Source organism: Falco cherrug, chromosome 2 (assembly GCF_023634085.1).
Source record: "Falco cherrug isolate bFalChe1 chromosome 2, bFalChe1.pri, whole genome shotgun sequence".
NCBI lineage: Eukaryota > Metazoa > Chordata > Aves > Falconiformes > Falconidae > Falco > Falco cherrug.
The window spans coordinates 1,469,599-1,491,914 of NC_073698.1; the positions used below are offsets into that span (position 1 = coordinate 1,469,599).

General features: G+C 54.7%; 2 protein-coding genes across 5 annotated transcripts in view; one reads left to right on the plus strand and one right to left on the minus strand.

Moving 5' to 3' along the window:
• The window catches only part of RAB6A (RAB6A, member RAS oncogene family), a 66,884-nt gene extending 60,748 nt beyond the window's left edge, over positions 1–6,136 (plus strand). For both annotated transcript variants that reach the window (XM_055701580.1, XM_055701579.1), the window contains exons 7-8: positions 598–664; positions 4,081–6,136. In XM_055701580.1, coding sequence (XP_055557555.1) covers positions 598–664; positions 4,081–4,145 — 132 coding nt within the window. In that variant the 3' untranslated portion in view covers positions 4,146–6,136. The remainder of the gene's footprint in view (positions 1–597; positions 665–4,080) is intronic.
• A 5,902-nt stretch (positions 6,137–12,038) lies between these two features.
• Positions 12,039–18,881, minus strand: PLEKHB1 (pleckstrin homology domain containing B1). 3 transcript variants are annotated; one of them, XM_055701578.1, is made up of 7 exons: positions 18,762–18,881; positions 17,583–17,645; positions 16,944–17,096; positions 15,903–16,005; positions 14,943–14,982; positions 13,957–14,062; positions 12,039–13,512 (listed from the first exon to the last, which is right to left on the minus strand). In XM_055701578.1, exons 2-7 carry the CDS (start codon positions 17,617–17,619, stop codon positions 13,376–13,378), a joined length of 576 nt encoding a protein of 191 aa, XP_055557553.1. In that variant the 5' UTR covers positions 17,620–17,645; positions 18,762–18,881; the 3' UTR covers positions 12,039–13,375. The 3 variants fall into 3 exon arrangements, with proteins under 3 accessions (XP_055557553.1, XP_055557552.1, XP_055557551.1); XM_055701577.1 differs by having other exon boundaries at positions 17,583–17,642; positions 18,762–18,870; XM_055701576.1 differs by lacking the exon at positions 18,762–18,881 and adding an exon at positions 18,468–18,627.
• Between the last annotated feature and the right edge of the window lie 3,435 nt (positions 18,882–22,316).

Genomic DNA, 22,316 nt, shown 5'->3' on the forward strand with positions numbered 1-22,316 from the left:
TGGGTATACGGTAACGGTGGCATGGATGCTAAAATTTGAGGGTGCTCAGAAAAGGACTGGGCAAACGCCTGAAAGAAAGATCCTTTGTCTGGTTCACAGGGAGCCTGAGCCACAGATACGTGGAGCCTGGAAGAAGGGGGTGTCATTGCATAAGTCCCGTTTTCTGACGCTCTTCTGTCTGTGGCAGCTTGGCCAATGTTGGTGACACATTCCTGGATGCTGTGTTTGACTTAATCAGTGTGTCCGTGCTCCTGTGTAACTAAGGCTCTGTGGAGGTGTGAAGGTCGAGTTGTTGGGGTCTGTGGACATGTGTGGGGGGTCTTAGGTGGAGATGCTGCGTTCTAAACAGAGCATATTTGCAGAGAAGGTGATGGAAGGTTTGCTGCTTATAGCCGGTAACATTTGATCTTCAGTCACAACAGTAATGTGGTTTGCCATTTCCTAAGAATAAAGGTTATATTTGGTGTCAGGCTTTTTGGTGTAAGCAGTGTAAATAGTACCGAAGGATGTATCGAATCATTGTTTGAACTGTATCAACTGGGGTGCGCTCTTTTAAAGTACAATTGTTTTGATCTGCTCCCTGTGTGTTTTTTGCAGCTTTTCCGACGCGTGGCAGCTGCCTTGCCTGGAATGGAAAGCACACAAGACAAAAGTAGAGAAGACAGTATCCTTTATGCGGCCGTGCTGTGTGATTCAGCGGTGGCAAAGCGCTGCCAGGCATTACTGCGGACAAGGAAAATGCAGGCCCTGAACAACAAGGTTGAAGAAGGAGGGAGCGGTGTCTCTCCTGCAGCCCTCGGTCAGCTTATGGACATCCCAAAAGGAGGCCTGCGGGGGGGAGTAGGGGCAAGTAACGTTTGAGCTTGAAGTACTGAGGAAGAAGGCTGGGTGTGTTAGGAGGCTGGGACGAGGAGGGTGGAGGCCTCTAGCGTAGAGCGGGAGAGGTAGGGATGCTTAGGGCCGTGGGGTGGTGTAGAAGTGACGACAACTGAATGAAGGCTGACAGGAGGACAGCGGGAAGGTGCAGAAGGGTGCAGTCGAACAGATCCAGAAGGATTCCTTGCTTGGTGTTTGAGCAGCTTAGATGTGGGGAGGAAGGGGGTGGAGTGGCAGAAAACGGCTGCAAAGAGGCCTGGAAAAAACTCTGTGGTTCTTGCAGGTCTGGCTTGCAGAATCCTAGAATAAGCTAGGTTGGAGGGGACCTCTGTGGGTTCTTTCTTCAACCCTTCTGCTCAAAGCAGGGCTGTCTCCCAAATCAGGCCAGTTTCTCAGGGTCATCTTCAGGGAAACTTCAGAAATCTCCAAGGATGGAGATCCCGTAACTTCCCAGGGCAGCCTGCTGCAGCACGCGACCCCGGACAGCTCTGGGCCGGCGTCTGTGTGATGGGAAGGGGGAGAATGCTCGACTGAAGGGATCAGTCTTGGGCAAGGGAAAGGAGGTGGCACAAGGGATGGAGAAAGGACGGAGTTTGCTGCGTAACAAGCAGTGTGGCTGAATCTGAATGGCTTACCTGGGCAGCTGGCTGTGTTGGGGAGGGTACTTAAACCCATGTAGGCGCTTTTGTGGGTGGCTTGGGACAAGGCGGAGCTGCGGTTGTTCGGCAGAGCTCTGAGGGTGTAAGAAGCGGCTTGGTTATCATAGAACTTCTTTCTGCTCCACCTGAATACCCATTTCTGCTCGCTTGGATTGGTTGTGCAGGAGGTGGAGAGAGGGCTGCCTGCCTCCGCGTGCTGCTCCTCCTGCAGCAAGAGTGCTGGAATGGCCAGAGAGCGGGGATAATCGCGGCGGGTACTTCCCGCAGTGGTGGGAGCAAAGAGGGGTTACGTTGCATCTGGATTGAAAGAGTTGATGAGATGCTAGAAGTGGGTGAGCTTTTGTGAGAAGAGGAACTTCTTCAGGCTTGTGAATTTTATTTGCAGCAGGGATCGTGTAACTGGCAGTTGGTAAATGGAGGAGAAAAGGTGCTTTGGAGGAAGGATGCAGCAGGAACTGTGGGAGGGGGACGAGCCTGGTGCTGAAAGTACATCTATAGAGCTTCTTGCTGCATAGGAGAAAGGAGGATTTGGGAAGCTGTGGATTGCAACTGCTAAGGCACAAGCTTTGTGTGTGTTGTGGACTTGATTGATCAAAAATATTTCATTACGTAGGTCACCAAAAGGTTAACGAGCAAGAAGCTTTATTAATGAGGATGGCGGTAGAATGCATAGGCTCTGGCCGATGGGCCGGTGGTTTTCCTGTCAGGGGGTTGGATCACTGGTGTCTAAATGGGAGTGCAGTAAGGGCGCTTCGAATCGGACGTGCTGCAGACTGCAGGTAATAGAAACGGAATGTGATTGTCTCCCAGACAGCTGTGCTGGGATTAATGGTGGGGGATTTCCCATAGGTTCTTTGCAGAACGTTGAGGGTTCAAGGATCTTGATCTGCTCATGCTCGGTCATGAAGGCTCATTTTGAGCACTTCTGACTTAAATATCGGTTGAGGTTCAGATTAGCCAAATGGGCCAAATATTCAGGATGAATTATTGGTCTTTTGTTTCCCTTTTCATGTTTCTTTTCCTCCTAACCTCTGGAAAAAGCAGCTTCAACCCCCTGAAGAAATAAGTTGGAAGTACCAGCTGTGTGACCTATTTACCTCTGTGTTAACTGATAAGAGAAAACGCTTGAGACTCGTGCTGAACGGCCGTGAGTCAGGGTTGGGGGACCAGCGTTCCGAGCCCCCCTGTGAAAGGCGACGGAAGCCTTGTAACTGCAGGGCATCGCTCAGGAACGGAGTGCCACAGGGGGAGCAGCTCGGCCGGGCTGGTTCAGGGCAGCATGCTGTCCTGTGACCTGCTGTTCTGGTTGGGCATTAGCTGCCATCGCAAGGGTCACGTCCAGGGAGCTGCAGGCGTTTTGTTGGCCGGCCGTGGGGTGAGCAGAGCGCTTTAGCTAGAGGGAGGATTGACGGGCGAGTTCAGGATGGCACACATGGAGCGTTCCAGCTGCGAGCCGTGCTGGTGTGAGTACCTGGGGTCAGTGGTGCACACAGCGTGAGGAGGAGTGGCCTTGCTAGAACGTGCTGCCAGGGGATTCTCGTAGCAGAGCATACGCTGCCATCCGTGTCCACAGAGTCACAGCGTGGCCGGGGTGGGAAGAGACCCCTGGAGCCCACCCAGCCCACCCCCCTGCTGAAGCAGCTCTCCCAGAGCAGGTTGCACAGAGCCGCGTCCAGGCGGGTTTGAATGTCTCCAGAGCAGGAGACCCCACAGCCTCTCTGGGCAGCCTGTCCCGGTGTCCCGTCACCCTCAGGGGAACGATGTTCTTCCTGACATTCAGATGGAAGTTCCCGTCTTGCACTTTGTGCCCGTTGCCCCTTGTCCTGTCGCTGGGCACCGCTGAAAAGAGCCTGGCCCCGTCCTCGTGGCACCCACCCTTGAGATATTTGTGGGCATTGATGAGGTCCCCTCTCAGTCTTCTCCTGTCCAGGCTGAACAGCCCCAGCTCCCTCAGCCTTTCCTCATCAGGGAGATGCTCCAGCCCCTCATCATCTTCGTAGTCCTCCAGGTTTCAAACCCGAACAGCCTCTCCCGTCTGCCCCAGAGCTGAGCATGGACAGGGGAGTGAGAGGGAAGTACTGGCCAGTTGGCCGTTAAGTACAGAGGAGCAGGAGTTTGAGGAGGCGGCGAGCTGTCCTTCCATGGGTTTCTCCAGCCCTCTGCTCTCCACAGGGCTTCGCTGTTCTTTGAGCCACATCCTCCTGGGTGCCCACCAGCTGGAGGTGCTGGAAGACTGAGTCTAGCGTTGATTTCAAAGAAGAAATTGTAGGAGAAGAGCAAACTCTGATTAGAGACAGGCATTTGGGGTCTGACGTTGTTTCTGCTGCGTGCTTGAGAGCCTGCCGATGCCAGGGCAGGAGGGGCTGCTGGGAAACCTTGTGTCTTGACTTGGGTTGGGAGCTGGTCTTTTTAGGAGCTTTTGAAAATACTTTTCAAATATTTTGGTGGGAGCGACTGAATTGAAAACGCCAGTCAAAATCCTGCTCCACCTGTGCTCGGTAGGGAAAGAGTTGGATATCTGTTTGCCTTAACTTATTTCTTCCAGTGATTGACATAAAACTGGAAAAGCCTCAAGAGCAGCCTGTCAGTGAAGGAGGCTGTTCCTGCTAATACCATGTGGCTTCTACCTTTCTCCAGAACATCACTGCTTTCCCTCCCTTTACTCTTCATTGACTGCAGTGTGAATATTGGCTTGAACCTTCCCCTTTCAGTAATAACGTATTGCAGTTCATCATCGCTGGCTGTCTCGTGGAGATGATCTATTAGCTTCACAAGCACACACACACACACACACAAAGAAAATGTCAGTGTCTTCATTATTTATAAGAAAAAAAAAGCCAAAATATTCCAGCGTATTCTAGTTATAACTTTAAAAATAAATAGGTACAATTTCTTAATATTTGTTCCTTTTTTAATATGTTATGATATTGCACTTTGAAATGTTGGCAACTGAGTAAGTTTTGGATTGGACTTAGACAAGATGTATGTGCAGAAGAATGCTTGCAAACCTTACCCATTTGATTTCTCTAACAAACTGGAAGTGACTGGACAGCAGTCAGAAATGCAAGCGGAGGTGGCATATGCTGAGGGTTAAATGCTTATCCTTACAGTAATAAAAAAAAATAAATTAAAACCAAGCTCTTAATCTTTTGAGCAGAGATAGTCTTGACCGGTTTTCAAACCCCCAAACATTTTTGGAAACCAACTTTAGCAGGGGTTTCGACACCGTGAAAGGCTACTGGATTTTTTAGTTCTTGCAGAGGCAACGTGAACACTTTTCCGAGAAAGCATACTGAGAAATGCAGAGTGTCTTTCGGAATGGGACGAATGGCTTCTGGAGGATTTTGGGGGGAAGGAGAGGGTGGATGTGCATTAGCAAAACACTTGCAGGGAACAGGGAAATATTTTTTCAAGTGCAAGATGAGTTTTACGAGCATTTTTTTTTCCTTTTATGTAGAACACCAATGAGGTAAATTATTACTGCCCGAGAGATAGGAACGTAATGTTTCAGCTGTTTGGAGGAGAAAGCGTTTTGCTTCTTTTTTTTAGGGAAAAGACTTAAGTGAATTCGGGACTGGCAGTAACACCTGCCAAAGCGGATTGAAACCTTTTAAATTTGGCAGAAGGAGGAAAGAGCGGCTGGATGGCCCAGCGGAGACGCTGTGTTCACAGGCCAGTTCACGGCTGGGAGAGGGGGGGTGGCAGAAGGGGGAATGGCACCCGCTTTTTCCATAGCGTGGCCGTAGGTGGACTGGGGAAGGGGTGTTTGCTTTGATCATGCAGAAATCTAGTTGGGAGATCTTAGATGGAAAGGAAGGGAGTTTAATAGGATGGAAACCAACTTCTGATTATGCAGATTTATGCCTTTATTTTTTAGCGGTTTTTTATGTTCCGTCTTCCAAGTTGGTTTAGTTTGGTTCACTAGAGCTGTATAGTTTGGTTAAATAACTAGTAATTTAGTTCTCTATTTAACTAGGCTTACCATTAACCATTTTTCTTTGATATTTATTTCTTGGCTTAATTTTTTTACTATTTTCAGTAATTATCTTTTGTATTGTTTTGCTGAGGAATCTGTTTAGAGCTTTGCTGATGTTGCGAGATGTAGCTACCTGAGAAACACGGAATCGAACACACTAGAAGTGCACCCTTTTAATCTTTACTAGTCATTGTGAAGTTGCTGTGTAAGTTAATAAACACAATTGTAAATACATTGTTTGCTGGGTGAATATGGCTGAGTTACAGTGCAGGAAGGAATTCTTGAGTCTGTGTTGCGATTGCTACTTAAATGAACAATTGCAAGCAAATATTCAGGCTCCTCCTTTGTTCTCTTCTGCCCCTCTACCATCTAAAATAACCAACCGGGGAAAAGAAAGGGAATCGTCCTCATCACCACTTTCACCAGGAAATGGGCATAAAAGATTTGGAATTCTTCGTTCCTGAAATGAATGCTAGACTCGTGCCCTGCCCTGGGTTTATAGCAACTCTGCACAACAATAACTTAAAGGCAGAATGAGATGTAAAGTGCTTTTATAATGCAATATTAAAGGCGAGTTTTTTTGACGTGGCATGTCTTGAAATAAACATCAATGATATGTGACAAAGGATCATTCTTTATTTAAAAGAAGCTCTTGGGGGGAAGGAAACCTGGCTACTTTTCCTGTATTGTACTGTTCTTCACTGTGCAGAAATGGTTCATCTTGCTGCTTTTTCATTTTGGTTTGGGTTATTGTTTTTTTTTTTTTCCTTTGGTTCTTCATGCGACTTACGTTGGTGGTCATTTGCCTGTTTTCCACAAGCACATTTGTGCCTCAGATATAATCAAACCTCTACGTTTCCCCATAGTTACAAGCTTTAAGCACTGGATTTGCAAGGAGCTGGCTTAGTACACACGGGTTACAGCGGACGAGCCGCTCGGCTGCTTTTAATGGAAGCCGCTTGTGGGGAGCGGCCGCACGTCTGCGAGCAGGTTTGTTCAATGGGCCCTTACAACTTGCTCTAAAAAAAGGTCTAGAAAGGAGCGTGCCCGTGAGCTCCGCGTTCAGCGCAGCCCACTGGTTGCAGGAACGAGGACGAGTCGTCAGTTGTTTGGCATTTATCCCCCAGGAGGTCCCTGAGGTCTGCTCAGGACAGCCAGGTATGTTTAATGCATGTCCTTGCTGATAGACAGTGCTTAACGTGACTGCAGGACTCAATCCTGTCCTAATCCCAGTTTTCCAGAGAAAAGACACTTCCGAAGTAAGCACAGGAGCAACACAGTCTGATTTATTTTTCTTTTCACCATAATTCCTTGCACCCTCTGTCTATCAGGTTTTAGGTTTCAGTTTTATTTCCCTCCATCGACACAGCCAGTAGAACCATGGGAACAGACTTTTTTTTAACGATGATTTTGTAAACAGTGAAGGTTTCTGCTCTGTTTCTTTTCTCCTCCCCACTCTGGCTTGATCGTTGTACAGTACGTTATGCAGCTATTCCATTACTCACTTTTTGTCTTGATACAAGTAATTGGAGAAATTGTATAAGGGGAAAAAGGTTCCTTTTCTTCATGTTGGAATGTCACTGGTACCTCAGCTCTGTTTGATAATATGAAACAACGACGACGACGACAAAATCCTTAGCGCTTGAACTAAATAAATACCTGTCTCATTGGAAAGCTCTGGGTCTCTTCTCTAAGTACGTCCATCCGAAGGCAGGCTGGTGGGGGTGCAGGGTCAGGCTGCTGCTGCTCGCTCATGCTCTTCGCGTGTGAAGCGATGCTGGAAGCTTTTTTTAATGGCAGGAGTTAAGGCTTGGGGTGGCTGTTTTTGGAGGAAGGATGGTGGAGTTGTGTGCTTACTGTTCCCCGGTTCCGTGCGGTGGCCCAGCGGCTGTTCCAGCGGTGGGCGGGTGGTGTCGAGGATGGGCGCAGAGAGCATGTCCTCTGCCTGCTGCACTTGCGCCTTTCTGGTCCTTTCTGGCTCTCGCAATCCAGCAGTTTCCTCCGTTCCTTTTCGCAAAGGTGACTCGGGCCGCTGTGCGGCCTCCCCGCTGCCTGCTTCAGCCTCCCTGGGTGCCCGTTCTGCGATGCCGGGTGAGCGCGGGTGGACCAGCCCCACCACCTTCCTTGCGGAGGATCCTCCTTAAGCCTCCACCTTGCTGGAGACGGCAGATGAGGTCTGTGGGAACGGGGAGGTGAGTACCAGTACCAGATGCTCTTTGATGGAGTTATCCTTGTATTTCCCAAAGGAGACAAGGGGAATACGCTGGTTTGGCTCTGGCAGCCTAACCTCTGTCCGTTGTTGTTCTGTATTAAAAGGCCCGTCGATAAATTGGTTGTGAACTTTGACGAGCGAGGAACTGGAACGTAGTCTGGTAGCTGTGGAGCTGTGCTGAAATGAGCGATGGGGCGGCAGCCCTGCAGGGACAGGTCACTGGGGAAGGATTTTGTCCCTGGGGGGAGCTTCTGTTCCCTGGGCCTGAGCGTCTGAAAACAACAGGCTCGCCTCTCGGGAGTGGGCTTTAGGCTCGATCTGTTGGCAGGAGCTGAATTTGCACGAAGTGGGTGTTGTCTCCTGGGTAACACCCAAGGGCCACGGGCTCAGCCCCTCCTCGCTGCTCCCCTCGCTGGTGAACGACCCTGCCGCTGCCTGTAGCCGTGGGGCTCGCCCCACGTACTGGTGGCCCAGTTTCCCCACTCTGAAAGGGAGCTGGATTCATCTGCAGAGAAGGGGCTGCCGCCGAGCAAGGCGTGGGCTGGAGGCACCTGGTTGTTGCTGGTCCTGGCCGTTGCCCTGTGGCTGTGGCGGGTCAAGCCCTCTGCTCCCAGCCTGGCTGGTTTTTATTAGCTATAAAGTCAGATGGGGAGCGGCTGGCTCGGATGCTCCGTGCCTCATGCTGGTCTTTGCCGATGGCTTCTTTGTCTGCTCCGCCTTAGGGTCAGCCCTGATTCTGCTGGGCTGGAGATGCTGCAGCGTCTGCAGAGCTGCTGCAGCGGCTGACGCCATCCTCTCGCTGCACAGCGTCGCTTTTGCTTCCAGCGCCCAGTTCCTCAGCAAACTAGACAGAGGGCTCTCCCTGGTGCAGCAGCACCTTTTTCTATGCTGAGCATGAACCAGCCCCACCAGGAAGATAAATGGGGGTGGGGGGCGGTGGGCAGGCTGCTCCTTGCCGTGCTACCTGCAGCGTGGCTGCGGCAGAGGCTGCTGACGCTCCCGCAGCCAGGAAAGCGGCTGCAAACAGCGGCCCTCGGTGCTCAGCCTCCTCCGCCGCACCGTCACTGCCCCAGCTGGGGTTTCCAGGCTTGCTGGGCTCGGGTTTTCATCTGTTTGCAAAATTACCTATTCCCCCCCTCCCTCCAGCCACTTTACCCTTCCCCACCCTGCTCTGAGTGTGCGTCAAACACAGCTTTTTGTAAGGTATTTGGGATCTTGGAGCAGCTGAACATAACCGACTGCCCAGACTGGTGCCTGGCTCAGGCATGTCAGGAGTTAAACACCAGCTGAATCGCAGTGACAGGAGCAGCTCTGCCCTTTCCCTGGAGGATGAGGAGTAGGGCAGGGCTGAAGGCAGCTCGGGGTGGAAGCAGCTGGGTGATGCTTCTGCTGCCCCGTGGCTCTGCCCTGCTGCGTTCAGAGGGAGGACATGCTGCACGAGTGCTGTCTCAGAGCCCAGGCTCCCCGGCTTGCCACCTGTTTCTGAGGTTTTGGGTATAAATTAAAACCATTTTGAGTGCTCGCTGTCAGCCACCCGGAGAGTGCGTCTGGAACGAGGGTTGTATTAAAGGCTTGATTAAAATGACTGCTAATTAAAGCAGTGAAATCACTCTCTATCCCCCCCCTGCGCAGCCAGTCAGTCCATCGCAGCGCTGTGTGTCCTTGGATACAGGGTGTTGGAGGGATACGACGGTATTTATCGGTGCTCTGGGGCTGGTGCTGGACTTGGCACTGATCTTTCCCACGTGCATCCGAGCTCGGGAAGAGGGCATGGGTGGAAATTTGGGCTTGATCCTGACATTTGCCGAGGTGTAGCAGCCTGTGATGCGGCTGCTTTTTTTCCAGATAAGGAGGTTTTGGTCACAGCGAGGGCCAAGCGACCTCCAGCTGATTTTACGGCTGTGACATTCGGGGACTGATCTTACAAGGCTGTTTGTGGGCACGCTTGGACATAACCGCTCATGCCTGCTCCTTACTACGGACCCTGCCGCGTTAATCGTCGTCTCCGAGGGGTTTGGAGTTGTTCTGGGCTTTGGCCAGTGTTTGGTGGTTCAGCATCTCTCGTTGCAAGGAGAGAGGGGTCGTGGGAGTCTGCATTTGAGTTGGGAACTGAGTGGGTCAACCCTAATTTCTGTTTTTCTGCACTTACCGTCCCTCTGGTCCTGTGCAGTGTCGGTCCCAGTTGGCACCAAAAGCCCCCAGGAAGCCCTTCTGCGGGCGAAGGCCTGAGTGGAGCAGAAACCAAACCAGGTGGTTTTGTGGATGATGGTTTCTGTTGATTGTGCTTCCAAATTTATTTTTAACATATTTAATTGCTCCTTCGTTTAGCTTCCTAGCGAAGGGTCTGGCTGCCATCAGCTGCTCCCACCGACAGCGTGAAGACCCCAGGAACTGCTGCTGGAGGCGCGTGCTGGTCTGTTGCTGCCCTTCTCGGTGGCTTTGCTGGATCCCTTGGTGTCCCTGGGCTGTCAAGAGAGTGGCACAGCCCTGCTCGGCGGGAGAGAAGCAGGATCAGCCCCGGGATGTTGAGGTACTGCGGGGACAGGGAGCGAAGGGCTCTGTCTGAGCGGGAGAGAAGGAGCCTTGGCAGGTCAGTGGCTGGACGTGGCGTGGAAAGGAGTGCCACTCGCCAGGTCATGCTGCTCTTGAAGCATTTCTAGATGATTCCATCTCCAGACGTGTCTCACCCTTGGCTTGTGTGCCCTGTGCGGTGAATGCCTGCTGACAGCTCCTGGCCTGGTGCTGGTGCTTACCTGGGAAAACCTCCGGCCTTTTCCCAGATCTGCCAGCTCTCAGGATGGCTGAAGTCCCTGAGGAAAAAGGTTTTAGGGGATGTCCCCCTGCTTGGCCTGTCCCTACTCAGCCCAAACTGTCTTGCACCCACAGGTTATTATGCTGAGACTCGGGTGCTTTATTCCCACCGGAGCTGGGCTGGACCCAGGGAGCTCCGTGTCCCAGGCTGCTTCGTTAGCAGCCACGTACGCTGCTCCCGCTTCCCAGCGGCCGGGACGGCACCGGGGAGTCTCCATCGGTGCGAATTGTTGCTGGGTCAGCCCCTGGAGCTGAACCAGACTTGGGACTCGGTGGTGGGGACGGGAGGTGGGTGCCCTCCCCGGCTGGCCGCGATGCCCCGGCCCTCTGCCCTGTGCCCCTCGCTCCCAGCTGCGTGGAGGAAGGAGCTGTTGCTGCCAGCGCCCTGCTTTTGGGGCTGGGGGCAGGGACGACACCCTGCAAAGGGTCTTCTGGCCCGGCAGGGACAGGTTTGGGTGGAGGTGACGATGGGAAACAGGTTGGAAGGCGGGATGGCAGCCTCCTGCAGATGGGGACCAAGCGTTGTTCGGGCTCCGTGCAGCTCATTTCCCATCTGACGTCCATCCTACAAACGTCCTGGGCTGCTTGTTTCCCTTCTCTGTCCAGAGCCTCCTTGCAGCAGGAATGACCGCGGGGGAACGGGGGGATCGGCGGCGGAAGAGAGCGCGTGGTGCGGCAGGAGGCGTGAAGGTGAGAGTGCGCCTGCGGGAAATGGGCTGGGAAATGGGCGAAGGCAGAAGGGACGAGGGGGCTTATGGAGCCGGATTCTTCTCCTCTCCACCCCTTGAAAGCCAGGGATTGTGTGCTGGGATTAACGCAGCCGTGGCGGGACCCTGGGGGAAAGCCTCAATCCCTGGCTTAGAAAATGCTGATCTTTTTTTTCGAAACGCAGGGGGCAGCCGCCCTCGGCTTCTCCGCAGGGTCCCCAGCCCCAGCGATGCTTTTAAGGCGGGGCTGGCAGGGCCTGTGCTGCGCGGATCCCTTCCCGGGCGCAGGCAGCTCGTCCCGCGGGGTCTGAATTTGGGATGCAGAGGATGGAGCTGCTCTGCCAGCATGTGGTTGTGGTTCTCCAGCACCGCGGCAGAGCTACGGCCAGCGGGATTTCTCAGGTGGCTTTTTCTTTTCTGCTTCTCTTCGGGGCCATGATGCCACGTTCAGAGGCTGCAAGTGGGACCCCCGAGACCCCACGGTGCCGGGGCCGTGTCTGGGCGCTGCAAGGTCTCCTTGAGCCCCGTTTTTGGAAGGAGCAGAGGGGGGTGTTGAACCTCCCAGCAGCCCGTCCCTCCCTGTGAGCTGCCCTCGGTGCTCCCACTGGAAAAGGGAGGGCAGAAAAGGGGTGCAGGAGGAGAGGGGGGAGCTGGTGACACCCGCACACAGCTCTTGAGAGGGACCCGAACCTTCCCACCGCTGGAGACCGCCAAGGCCGGACAGCCCCCCCAACCCGCACTCACCCACAGGCTGGCTGTCATTTTTCGCTGCCTTTATTAGACTGCGGATAGCACGCTTTTCTTCTTTTCTTTTTTTTGTTTTTGTTTTCTTCTTCTTCAAAAATCAATGCAGCTGAGGGGAGCGGGTTTGCAGCAGCAGCGAGGCGAGGGAGGCCGGGGAGGATGAGGACAGTGGTTTGAGATGTCCCGATCCCCTCTCAGCTGTCAGAGTGAACCGATCTGGGCTCCAACAGCGAGAGCGGGCTGGGGCGCTGGCGTCACTGGTTTGGTTCTTTTTTTCTTTTTTTTTTTTTTTTTTTTTTTTTAAATCTAGCTGTGGGTTTTATTTGTAATTCTTGAAGTTGTTTCATATCGATGGGGATAAAATCTTGCCTCCAAGGGCGATGCTTGGCAGCTGTGCCTCTCCCCATTCCATCGACGGTTGCCTGGTGCTGCCCAACGCAAAGGTGAGCTGCTGCTTGTCCCCTGGCCTCAGGGTCACACAAAGGGACTGTGTGTGCTCCCCCTAAATCCCTGCTTATACAGCCCTGGGTCGGCTGCCAGAAAGGGTCCCTGGTCCCCAGGGAGATCTACCCTTGTCCCCAGGTGATTTCTTCCCCTTCCCAAAATTCAGAGTGAAACTCGAGATGCTCTGTGTCCCTCCCACAGTGACTGCTGCTTGGCTGGGGAAACCACGATATTCCCAGAGTTCTTCCCAGCCCAGTTCCCAGGGGAGGTTGCACCATTTCTCCAGCTTGGCCAAGCCCTGGGGGGGGGCGCGAGGCTGGAAAGGGGGTGAAAATCCAGCAAAGGTTTTCATCCCCCTTAACTGTGAACATAACCTGTCTCAAGCACCCCTGGGGTTGCCTCTCATGTCAGCACCTGCTCTAGTGCTGGCGCCTCCCCCTAAAAAAGTTGTTAAAAAGCAGCTCTGCGGTGGGCTTCACCTGGCCCAGCTGGGGCTGCAAAAATATTCAGCCACCTCCCCCCAGATAATTCCCCTTGCTCCAAAAAACAAGTGTTTCTGCAGCCAGCTCCCTGCAGAGCGGGGCTGGGGCACTGTGCCCTCCCGCCTGCCCACGGCCCAGGCAGCTCCCCAGGCCCTTTGCAGATGGGAATCGAATGCTGTGGGGTCTTGGCGGGGCGGGTTGGGGGGGGTCTCTGAAGCACGTGGGGGTTATTTAATGCAAAAGCTGGAGCTGGGAGGGGCTCTGGGGTGGGTTTGGGGCTGGATCTGTGTCCCCAGGGGGTAGGGGGCTGAGCAGGCTGGTTTCAGTAGGCTGAGGGTGGCTCATAGCAGGCACCAAGCCGGGGGCGAGATAAACTGGGCTGGGGAGGCAAAGGGGGCCACGTCAGGGGGCTGCGACCCGGCTTGGGGGGGGGGCACATCCTGCAGGAGGAGGGCAGGGCGCTGCTAAAACCAGCACGGCATCCACATGAAGGAGCCGAGGGCAGCGCCAGTGGCAGCCCCCGCCAGCAGCCCCAAGGCCATCTGGTCCCCGGAGACCCGGTAGGGATCCTCGCGCACGATGACGTGGGTCACCCCAGGAGCTGCAAGGCAAGAAGGGGGGTGAGCGGGGGGAGGTGATGAGGGGCTGCCATCCTCCTGGCACCCCCCCGCTGCCAGCAGCACCCCCAAGGGGTGGGATGGAGGGGGACCCCCAGCTTTGGCTGTCACCCGCATCCCCTGTGTAGCCATGGCTCCTTCCGCCGTCCCCTCCCCAGCCCCACCTTGAATGTGCCACCATGCACCGAGTTGGCCAGGGCTCAGCCCCGCGGCTCCGGGAGCCAGGCATCAATCCCCAGACCGCGAAACCATCCCTCAGGGGCTCCGTGTGCCAAGGGGGGCAGCCCACCCCCCCACCCCCCCCCACCCCGGCCAAATTAAGCATCCCCCAGCTGGTAATAAGTCAAAGCATCAAACGAACATTGGGGAGGGATGGGGTGGATCAGGATGCGGCCACTGCCCCCGTGCTACCAACTGGGGCCACCCACCTCCATACTGGTGGCCGTAGTGACCGGAGCTGATGTAGGCGGTCTGGTGGGAGTCGAGGGGCACCGTCTGGTAGTAGTCGTCGTCGTAGGGGTCGTAGACGTGCACCTGGGAGCGGCAGGAGCATGGCGTGAGGCTGGTGTGCAGAGCGGGGCTGCACGCATGCGGCGGAGCCACGGTCCAGCCGGTGGGGCCGGGCCGGAGCGGCGCCGCAGTTTCCCCGTGTGTGGTGGGGGCCTGAATCCCGGGGTTCCCCTGCGCTGCTGAGAGGGGGGCCCGGAGCATCCAAAATGCCAGGGGCAGCCTCTGCTCAGGCACCCGCATTGCTTGGCTGCGCGTAGGTCACCCTGACTGCCCCTGTGCCCCTTAACTCTGCCCCTGTCACCTGAACTCTGCCCTATCACCTTGCCATGTCCCTGTCATCTTGTGTCCCCGTAACCCTATGTGTTGCCCCCATCACCTTAACCTTGGCGCCATTCCCCTTAACCATTTCCCAGTCACCTTAAATTTTGTCCTTGTCACCTTGGCTGTGTCCTGTCACCTTAACTCTGCCCCATCACCTTAACTCTGTCCCCATTTCCCTAACTGCATCCCTGCCACCTCAGCTGTGTCCTGTCACCTTAACTGTCACCATCCCCCTTAACCGTGTCCTGTCACCTTAACTCTGCCCCCATCACCTGAGCTGTGTCCCCTGTCACAGTAACTGTGTCCCCATCACCGTGCCTCTGCCAGTCACCTCTGCACAGGGTCACCCTTGACTGCCACCTTCCCTTGGTGGCACCACGAGCAGGCTGCTGTGTCACTAACGTTTCTTCACCCTCTCTGGCTCCAGGGGCTTTCCTCTCTGTGCCCGATGGGCACAGGGTCTCAGGGGCCACCCCGTGCTCAGCATCAGCCCTGGTGGGGGGCGCCGGGGGTTGGTGTCACCCCCACCCTGCCCAAAGCCCGTGCCTGGATGGTGCCCCTGCTTGGGGGGATGGAGCCTCACCGGGGTGGATTTAGCCTCCAGCACAGCCATCTTCCAAGCGCTGCAAACAAAACAGAGGGACCTGTTTTTGGGGGGTGCTGAGGGGCAGTAATTGCTTGGCACACACAGCCCCCCAACCCCCCCGGTGACCTGGATGAGGCCGTGGCACTGGCGTGAATCTTAATTCCCTGTTAGCCCAGCACTGGGCTAACAGGTGGGGATGGGAAGGTGCCAGGAGGTACCCCGCGCCGCAGGGATGGGCACAGGGGCTACATGCTGTCCCTGGGAATGGCCCCGGCTAAAACAATTCGCTGCCGGCAGGAAAGTTACATCTAAACTGGGGGGAAAAGGGGGTAGCGGATGAATTTTCACACAACTAGGGTCAAGCTCAGTTGATCAAGCTTGACTTGGCCCAGCTGAATGATCCCTCTGTCTAAGATCAGCTGACGGTTTCCCACTTCTTTTTTTTAATAAATGTCTTAAACTTTTATTTAAAAGTTCAGGTTTTATAAAAATAGAATTCTTAATTGTTACAGAAATAAATAGAAGGGGAGTAGTGCTAGAAGTGGGTGTTTCTTCCTGCCTGGCATGGCCTTAAGCCAGTAGGGACTTCATTTTCACGCTATTCATTGCCAAATACTGATTAAAACCCTTCCCCAGTGATCCTCGGTCAGCCCAAGAGGCGATTTCTCATCCATCAGGGAAACCCACCCTGCAGGAGGCCAACTGTTTAAACATCGCTGCTTTTGGCTTGGAATTACTCAGCAGGAAACCCGAGTCTCCACCTGCACCTATCGCCCTGCAAGCAAACATGGGTGTTTGAGAAACAGAGGGGCTTGTGTGGGATTTTAGCCACGGGTGGGACGCAGGGCAAGTGGGACAGGGCTCTCGCGTGGCCAAGGCCCTTTCCAGGCTCAGATAATTCGGATGAAAAAGCTGCTGAGGGGATTTCAGTGCTGCCGCGGTGGGATTTCAGCTTACACGGCGTCATCCTCGCTCTCGGCGCACAGTGTCGTCTTGGAGCCGTCCCGCAGCACGACGGTCAGCAAGCAGTCACGGCTCTTCCCCTCGGGTGGCTGCACATCTGGAAATGGAAGGGACAGGATCCAGCCTCAGCAAAGGAGGTGCCCCAGAGACCCTTCCCATCTGTCCACAGACCCTCTCAGGGAGAGGGGCAGCCTCCAGATTACCCCCAGCACAAGCAGCCCCCACCATGTGCTGCTAATGGGTGCGATGGTTAAAAAACTGGGACGCTGTGCTCACGATTTGTGTTTAATTTTGGCTCAGTCTCAACTTGTGAGACCCAGTCGGGATCTCAAAGGTTAAAAGCCAACACAAGCAAAGAGCTGGCGAGCAGAAACTTCCACCCCCACGGTAGAAAGTGGAAGGGCAGAAAATCGCCGATCAGGCCATCAGGCCGAGCTATGTTTGCTTTAATTTGCCAGCTTGCAGCAGGCACCCACGTTTTGTAGAAACGTGAGATGCTGCTGGAGCTAGATCATGAGCTTGAGCAAGAACAAAATCTTAAACCCAAAAGGCTCATGTATCTTCCCCCCCTTCTCGACGCTCGGCAGGACCCTCCAGTGCGCATGAACCTTTGGGTTTGTGCTCCCACCGCGGCATCCCAGCTTCACCACCACCGCTCGCAGCCCAAGAAAGGCGCATTGTGCGGTGGCCGTGGGCTGCCGGGGCCACACCAAGCTCCTGCTTTGTTCTCCTTGTTTGTGCGAGACGGCAAGGGATGAGTCAGGGCTGTGGGATCGTGTTTTGAACAAGCACAAACCAGGAGGAGAGTTTCTCCTCCTTTCCCTGTGGAAAAGCAACAGAAGATGCAATGTGCACCTCATGGGGGACGGCCTGGCTGGCTGGGAGCTAGAAAGGGGTGAATTCGCTTGGGTTATTTTTGGGGTACCTTAGACGTGCACAAGCAGAACATCATTTTAAAGGGTTACGGCTACGCGGAGAGCCCGGCGCGGGTTGGGGTTGGGGACATGGGGCTTGAGGACGTGGCGCTTTGCTCACCTCTGCACTCACGGCCAGTCCTCACGTCCCGGCAGCTGTATTTGACGTGGATCCGGCCATCCATGTCACGCTGCGTCTCGTCGTGGTAGTAAACCAAGCTGCCATCCAGGTAGAGGACAAACCAGTTTCTCTTCCAGCGGCGCAGGATGGAGCCTGTCGGGATGGGGAGGAGGTAGAGGACCCCAGGAAGCCCACGGGGACATGCCCAGCATGCTCACGAGACCCAATGCCATCCCCCAAATTTGCAGCCAGATCCCACTGCCCCTTGCAAGAACCGCTGCGTCCTGCAGGGCACCTGTGCCTGGCACGGGATCCAGGGCAGCATGACCAGGTGGCTTTAAATTAAGAAGGGCTGCCAAAAAAGCCATCAGGGCATGTTGCTGCTGCCCCGCCGTGCATGTGGGACCAGATCCAGTCCCGGACGTGGAGCCACGCATCTGTTTTCATGGCAGACGTTCCCTTTCTCCTCTTACATAAATCTGTGAGCGGCTGAGCCGTGATTTCCTCTCCACCGTGGATTAACTGCCCAGGTTGGGGCCCATCCCCCCAACGCCTTCTCCTGGCATCCTGTAGCCAAAATCTCTCCAGGTTTATTTTTGGGGGGACTTCCAACCTGGAAAGCTCGGGGGTCACACTTACTCTGCCGCCAAAGCCAACCACTCTTCACCAGCGCCATGGCTGCAGGAGGGTTTTCCGGACCTGCTGGCGTGGGAAAAATAATGGGAGTTAAAACAGGAGCTCCCACCTCGCCTGCGGCTTCTCCCCCAGGTTCCCACCTCCCTGCACTCCAGGGAGTGAAGTCGGTTGGACATTCACCCTTGTTGCCCCTTTTTTTATAGGGGGGATGAGCCACGCACATGGGTTAATCGGGGTTAGACAGACGTGGGATTTCATCATCTGAGAAACATGGCAAAGGCAGGGAGGAGGAACACCAGCCACCTTTCTTTCTGCCTTTAATCTCATTGGGATTTAGGGATTATCATCCCATGGAGGTAAATTGAGAAATCCGGGCCACGTATGAAAACAGGCAGTAACTCCCCACAGCCCCAGTAACTTTCCATGGCAGACGGCAGCCACACTTATTTTCTGTGCCTGGATGGAAATGAGTCCTTAATAAGGCCATGAAGTCATCGCTCCCCAGGTCCCCAGGCAAAGCCAACACCCCAGGGCCAGGCAGGAGTGGTGCCACAGCCCCCCCTTCCACCCCTCAGCCACGGACCCCAGCACCCCAGGATGGTTTCCAGGACCACCTGGTTGCATCCCCCCCTGGTCCAGGGGCAGGCCAAGGCAGACACCCCCCCGGCAGCTCTGTGCCTCAGTACCTATGGTACCCAGTGCCTGGATCTCCAGGTATCCACATTCCCCCTGGAGTCCGAGGCCCCGCTGTCTGCATCCCCCTGGTACCCACATCTCCCTGAAATCACAGCCCCTGGGTCCCTACGGCCCTTGGTACCCTCCCCCTCCCATACCCTCACCCCCCCTGGCACCCTCCCCTACCCTGGTGCCCCATCCCTCAGTACTCACAGCTCTGTGGCACCTTTATCCCCCTGTATTTGCAGCCCCCTGGTACCCATATCTGGTGCCCTCGTCCCCCATCCCCTGGTGCCCCCATCCCCTGGCATCTCCCCGTAGCCGTATTTTGGGGCGCTCCCTTTCTGCATCCTTCTGGTACCCACATCCTTCAGTACTGGCATCCCCTGGGACCCCGGCTCTCCACAACCCCCGTCTCTGCTACCCCCATCCCCGGTACCCCATCCCCCGGGGGTCGCGCCTCCCCCCAGCCCGGAGCCCCCCGGAGCCGCCCCGCGCCCCCCTCACCGGGCGGAGGCGGCGCGGCGGGTCCCCGTCGCTGCCCGTTGCTGCCCGTTGCTGCCCGCCCGCGCTGCCCGCCGGGAGCTGTAGGCAGGTACCGGCAGGGGCGGGCGGGGCCGCGCCGGCGGCTCCGGGCGCTCGGAGCATCCTGGAAGTACCGGCCCGGCGGAAAATGTCACCTTTTAGCGATTCATCCCCCCAAACGCCGCTGCCCGCTGCCTGCGCGGCCGCGGGGCTGGTGCCGCCGGCGGTGCCCGTGGTTGCTTCAGCCGTGACCCACCGAGGAGGGATCCAGCACCTCCAAGCCCCACTTTCTCCCCAGAGCTCCCCTTTTCCTCCGGAGACGGAGCAGCCGCACGGTCGGGAGAGGCTGGGCGATCGAGGGGTTCCGGAGTGGGACAACGGGGACCGTACGTACGTAACCCGTGCGCGGGTGGCAGCAGTGTGGGTGCCCTCGGGATGGCTCAGCCCAAGCGGGAGCCACAAAGCTAAGCCTAGGGCAGCGAGGGGTGCCCGGGGGTCTCCTGCCTCACACAGAGGTGAGACCGGAGCTGGGCACTGGCCCATGAGATGCTTGGGGGATGCAGGACCCTCCTCCAATGCTGGGAATGGGTCTGAGGGAGCGTTTAGTATCACAATAGGATCTTGCTGGAGCCAGCGCCAGGGGCACACCACTGGCAGGAGCATAAACTGGGAGCAACCCCGATTTTAAGTACCTAAGTGCTCGTCTAACTTGGATTTCCAAGTGGAGCAAGTTATCCTCTGGGTTAAAATCGAGGTGTGACTTGGCTCCTGCTGGAGTTCAGAGCAAAACTATCCTCAGCTCTGGAGACAGGCAGGCACGAGTCACAGGTGCCCAAAGGCTGCAGGGTTGGAAAAGCTGCTGGACATCGTTGTTGCTGCACATTACTGGACCCCTTCACCCTGCTCGAGACAGCTGAGGCTTTGCAAACCTGTTGGGAAAAGAAAAAAATAAGGAGGTTAGGAGTGAAGGAGAGCCTGGGATGCATCCCTGTGCCCGGCCAGCAGCTGGCAAAGGCACGGTCCCCGGCCCCCAGGCAGGTTTGGAAAGTGCAGACTGGGGAACTGCAGGGAACCCCTCTTACCCACTCCTTCCCTAAAAGAAGGAATGGCTATATATTTTATATCTCTCTCTCCATACACATATGTAGGGCATGCCCAGGAGAATGTGCAGGCATTAGCCGTAGCAGGCAGGCAGGAATTGCGTGCGGGCAGGGATGCGTTTCCATCGAGACAAGCCTGCAGTGGCAGCCCAAGCGCCTCTTCCAAAGTCTTTTTTTGCCACCCGGGGAAGGAAACACGGCACATTTCCTGTGGCTCCCCGCGCACACTGGAAACAGGCCCAAGACAATTCAGTGAGCGCAATCCCTGGCAGCTGGCTGGCATTATGTGGCTTAAAATACAGGTCAGGTTATATATAGTTAAGGCTAGGCTGATGACAAAGGTGTTTATTAAGAATATGCCAGCCCTTAATACAAAAAACCCCGCATCTATTCCAGCAGGTTTTTCAATGCAAAACCCCTTTCCCCTTCCCTCCCTCCAGCACTGGCTTTGCTGTGGTGAACAGCAGAAGGAATTAGATTAATCCAGCAGCATGCAGATTAATTATAAAGGAGTTAAATTGCAATTACCCCATCGGCTGGGGCACGCTCGTGCAGCCTTGCGCATCCCTCCATGCTGGTTATCGGGCTGCAAAACATCCTGGTCACGCTAAATATTTAGAGATGCACGCTGAGAAATCAAGGTCCAGGCCAGATACTTTGTTCTGCAATGACTTAATAAAAAAGTTCCCTTAGGAAGGGACTTGGGCTGAAATGTGGATTTATTCTGGGCCATCCACTGGTATCGGGCTGCCGCTCTATAGGTAGATGTTATGCCACAGTTTGGTATAAATTGTTCTCCAAGCTTTTCTGCCACGTTATTGTGAGCTCTGCCACAGGACTGGAATAATTTGTCTCCTTGACAGCAAAAGGACACACCGCCAAGTGAAATAAATAGATGCTCTATTTAAAATGGCAGCAGATTTTCATGGGGTTGAAAATCTATAGCACCGCACTAATGGGTTCTGCTTGGCTGCAGCCCCTGGTCAGCTGGCAGATAAGACATCAAGTTTATTCCAAGAAGGAGAGGAGGGAAACAACAACAACAACTACAAAGAAAAAGAACAGAAATAAAGCCTCCAGGGAGCAAACATCAACACAACCCACACGTTTGTGATGGACAGGCTGAAAAGGCAGGCGTTGGAGACTGCAAACCACACGTGGTACCATTAAAAATGTCGCCAAATCGCTCTGCTTTCCACTGGGGAAGAAAATTATGCTGGCGCAGGATTTGGGGGGCCTGGTTTATTTATTTTTTGAGAACTGGGGTTTGGTGGCCGTTTTTTTCCAGTTATTTGGGGTAAGTTTGAGGCACGCTGGGTGAAAATAGTGAGCTGAGGAGCCAGGAATTTATTTTCAGCTGGCAAAGCTGCGCAGGTGGAAGAAGGGAGAGGATGCAACATGGGAACAGACTTGGCTCTTGGCTCAGGGTAGCCAAATCACGGATTTCCCCTTGTTTTCCGTTGCAGTTGGGTGTTGCTTAGTAGAAGAGATGGACTTTGAAACTGCCAGTTTGTCTTTTGTCCAGCTGGGCTCCATCCATGCCTCACCTGGGTGGTTGTTACAGCAAGAAGCTGCTACAGAGCGCTGGCTCGGTGCTGGTGGATATGTCCCCCATCCCAGCCAAAGCCTTGGGGTTGGGATATGAAACAAAGGATTTTTGAAACTTTTCCCATGTCTCACATGATGTAGGAAAACAGAACCTCCCCAGTGGATCTCCCCTGTCTCCTCCTGCTCTGGGGGTTCGGATATGCTACCCCCATGCTGGAACCCAGGTGAGGTCACCCCAACATTTGCTCTTTCTTTTACTAACACACATCTGCCGTTGGGACAAGTCAGTACCTTTCTTCCAGGGGGGATAACCCCTGCCCCCCCGGGGGCTGTTAAAGAGCCCCCAGATCCTACTGGAGGCTCCAACACTGGGCGTCACTGTGGCTGAGCATGTCCCATCAGCGCTGCCAGCATCCTCCGCCCTGCGGAAGAAACATGCAAGGAGAAATTTTTCCTTTGACATTATTTTCACAACACCGCCCACCCCATGCCAGCATGTCCAAGGGGTGAGAAACTGAAGCAAGCAGCCTGGGGTATGATGACCCCTGCTCTGCCCTGGGGACAGCCCCATCCCAATTCCCTGATTCCCTAGGGGGGTGCTCGAGATCAGTTGCTTGGGAAACAAAATTGCTGGTGTGATTCTTCACAAAAAAGCAAAATACTTCAAACAGCAATTAATGTTCTGAGGGACTGGGGAGGAGATGTGGGTGTTGGTGTCAGCCCTGGGGGAAAGACCCATAGGAATTCTCTGTCTCCCAGACACCAGGACTTTCCCAAAATACTCCTTTCCCACCCTAAAACTAGGGCACTGAGCTGCTGTGATGCACCTTGCACCCACCTTGTAGCTGTGTGCACCAGGCAGTGCTGCCAATCCCTCCTAAAAGGGCAG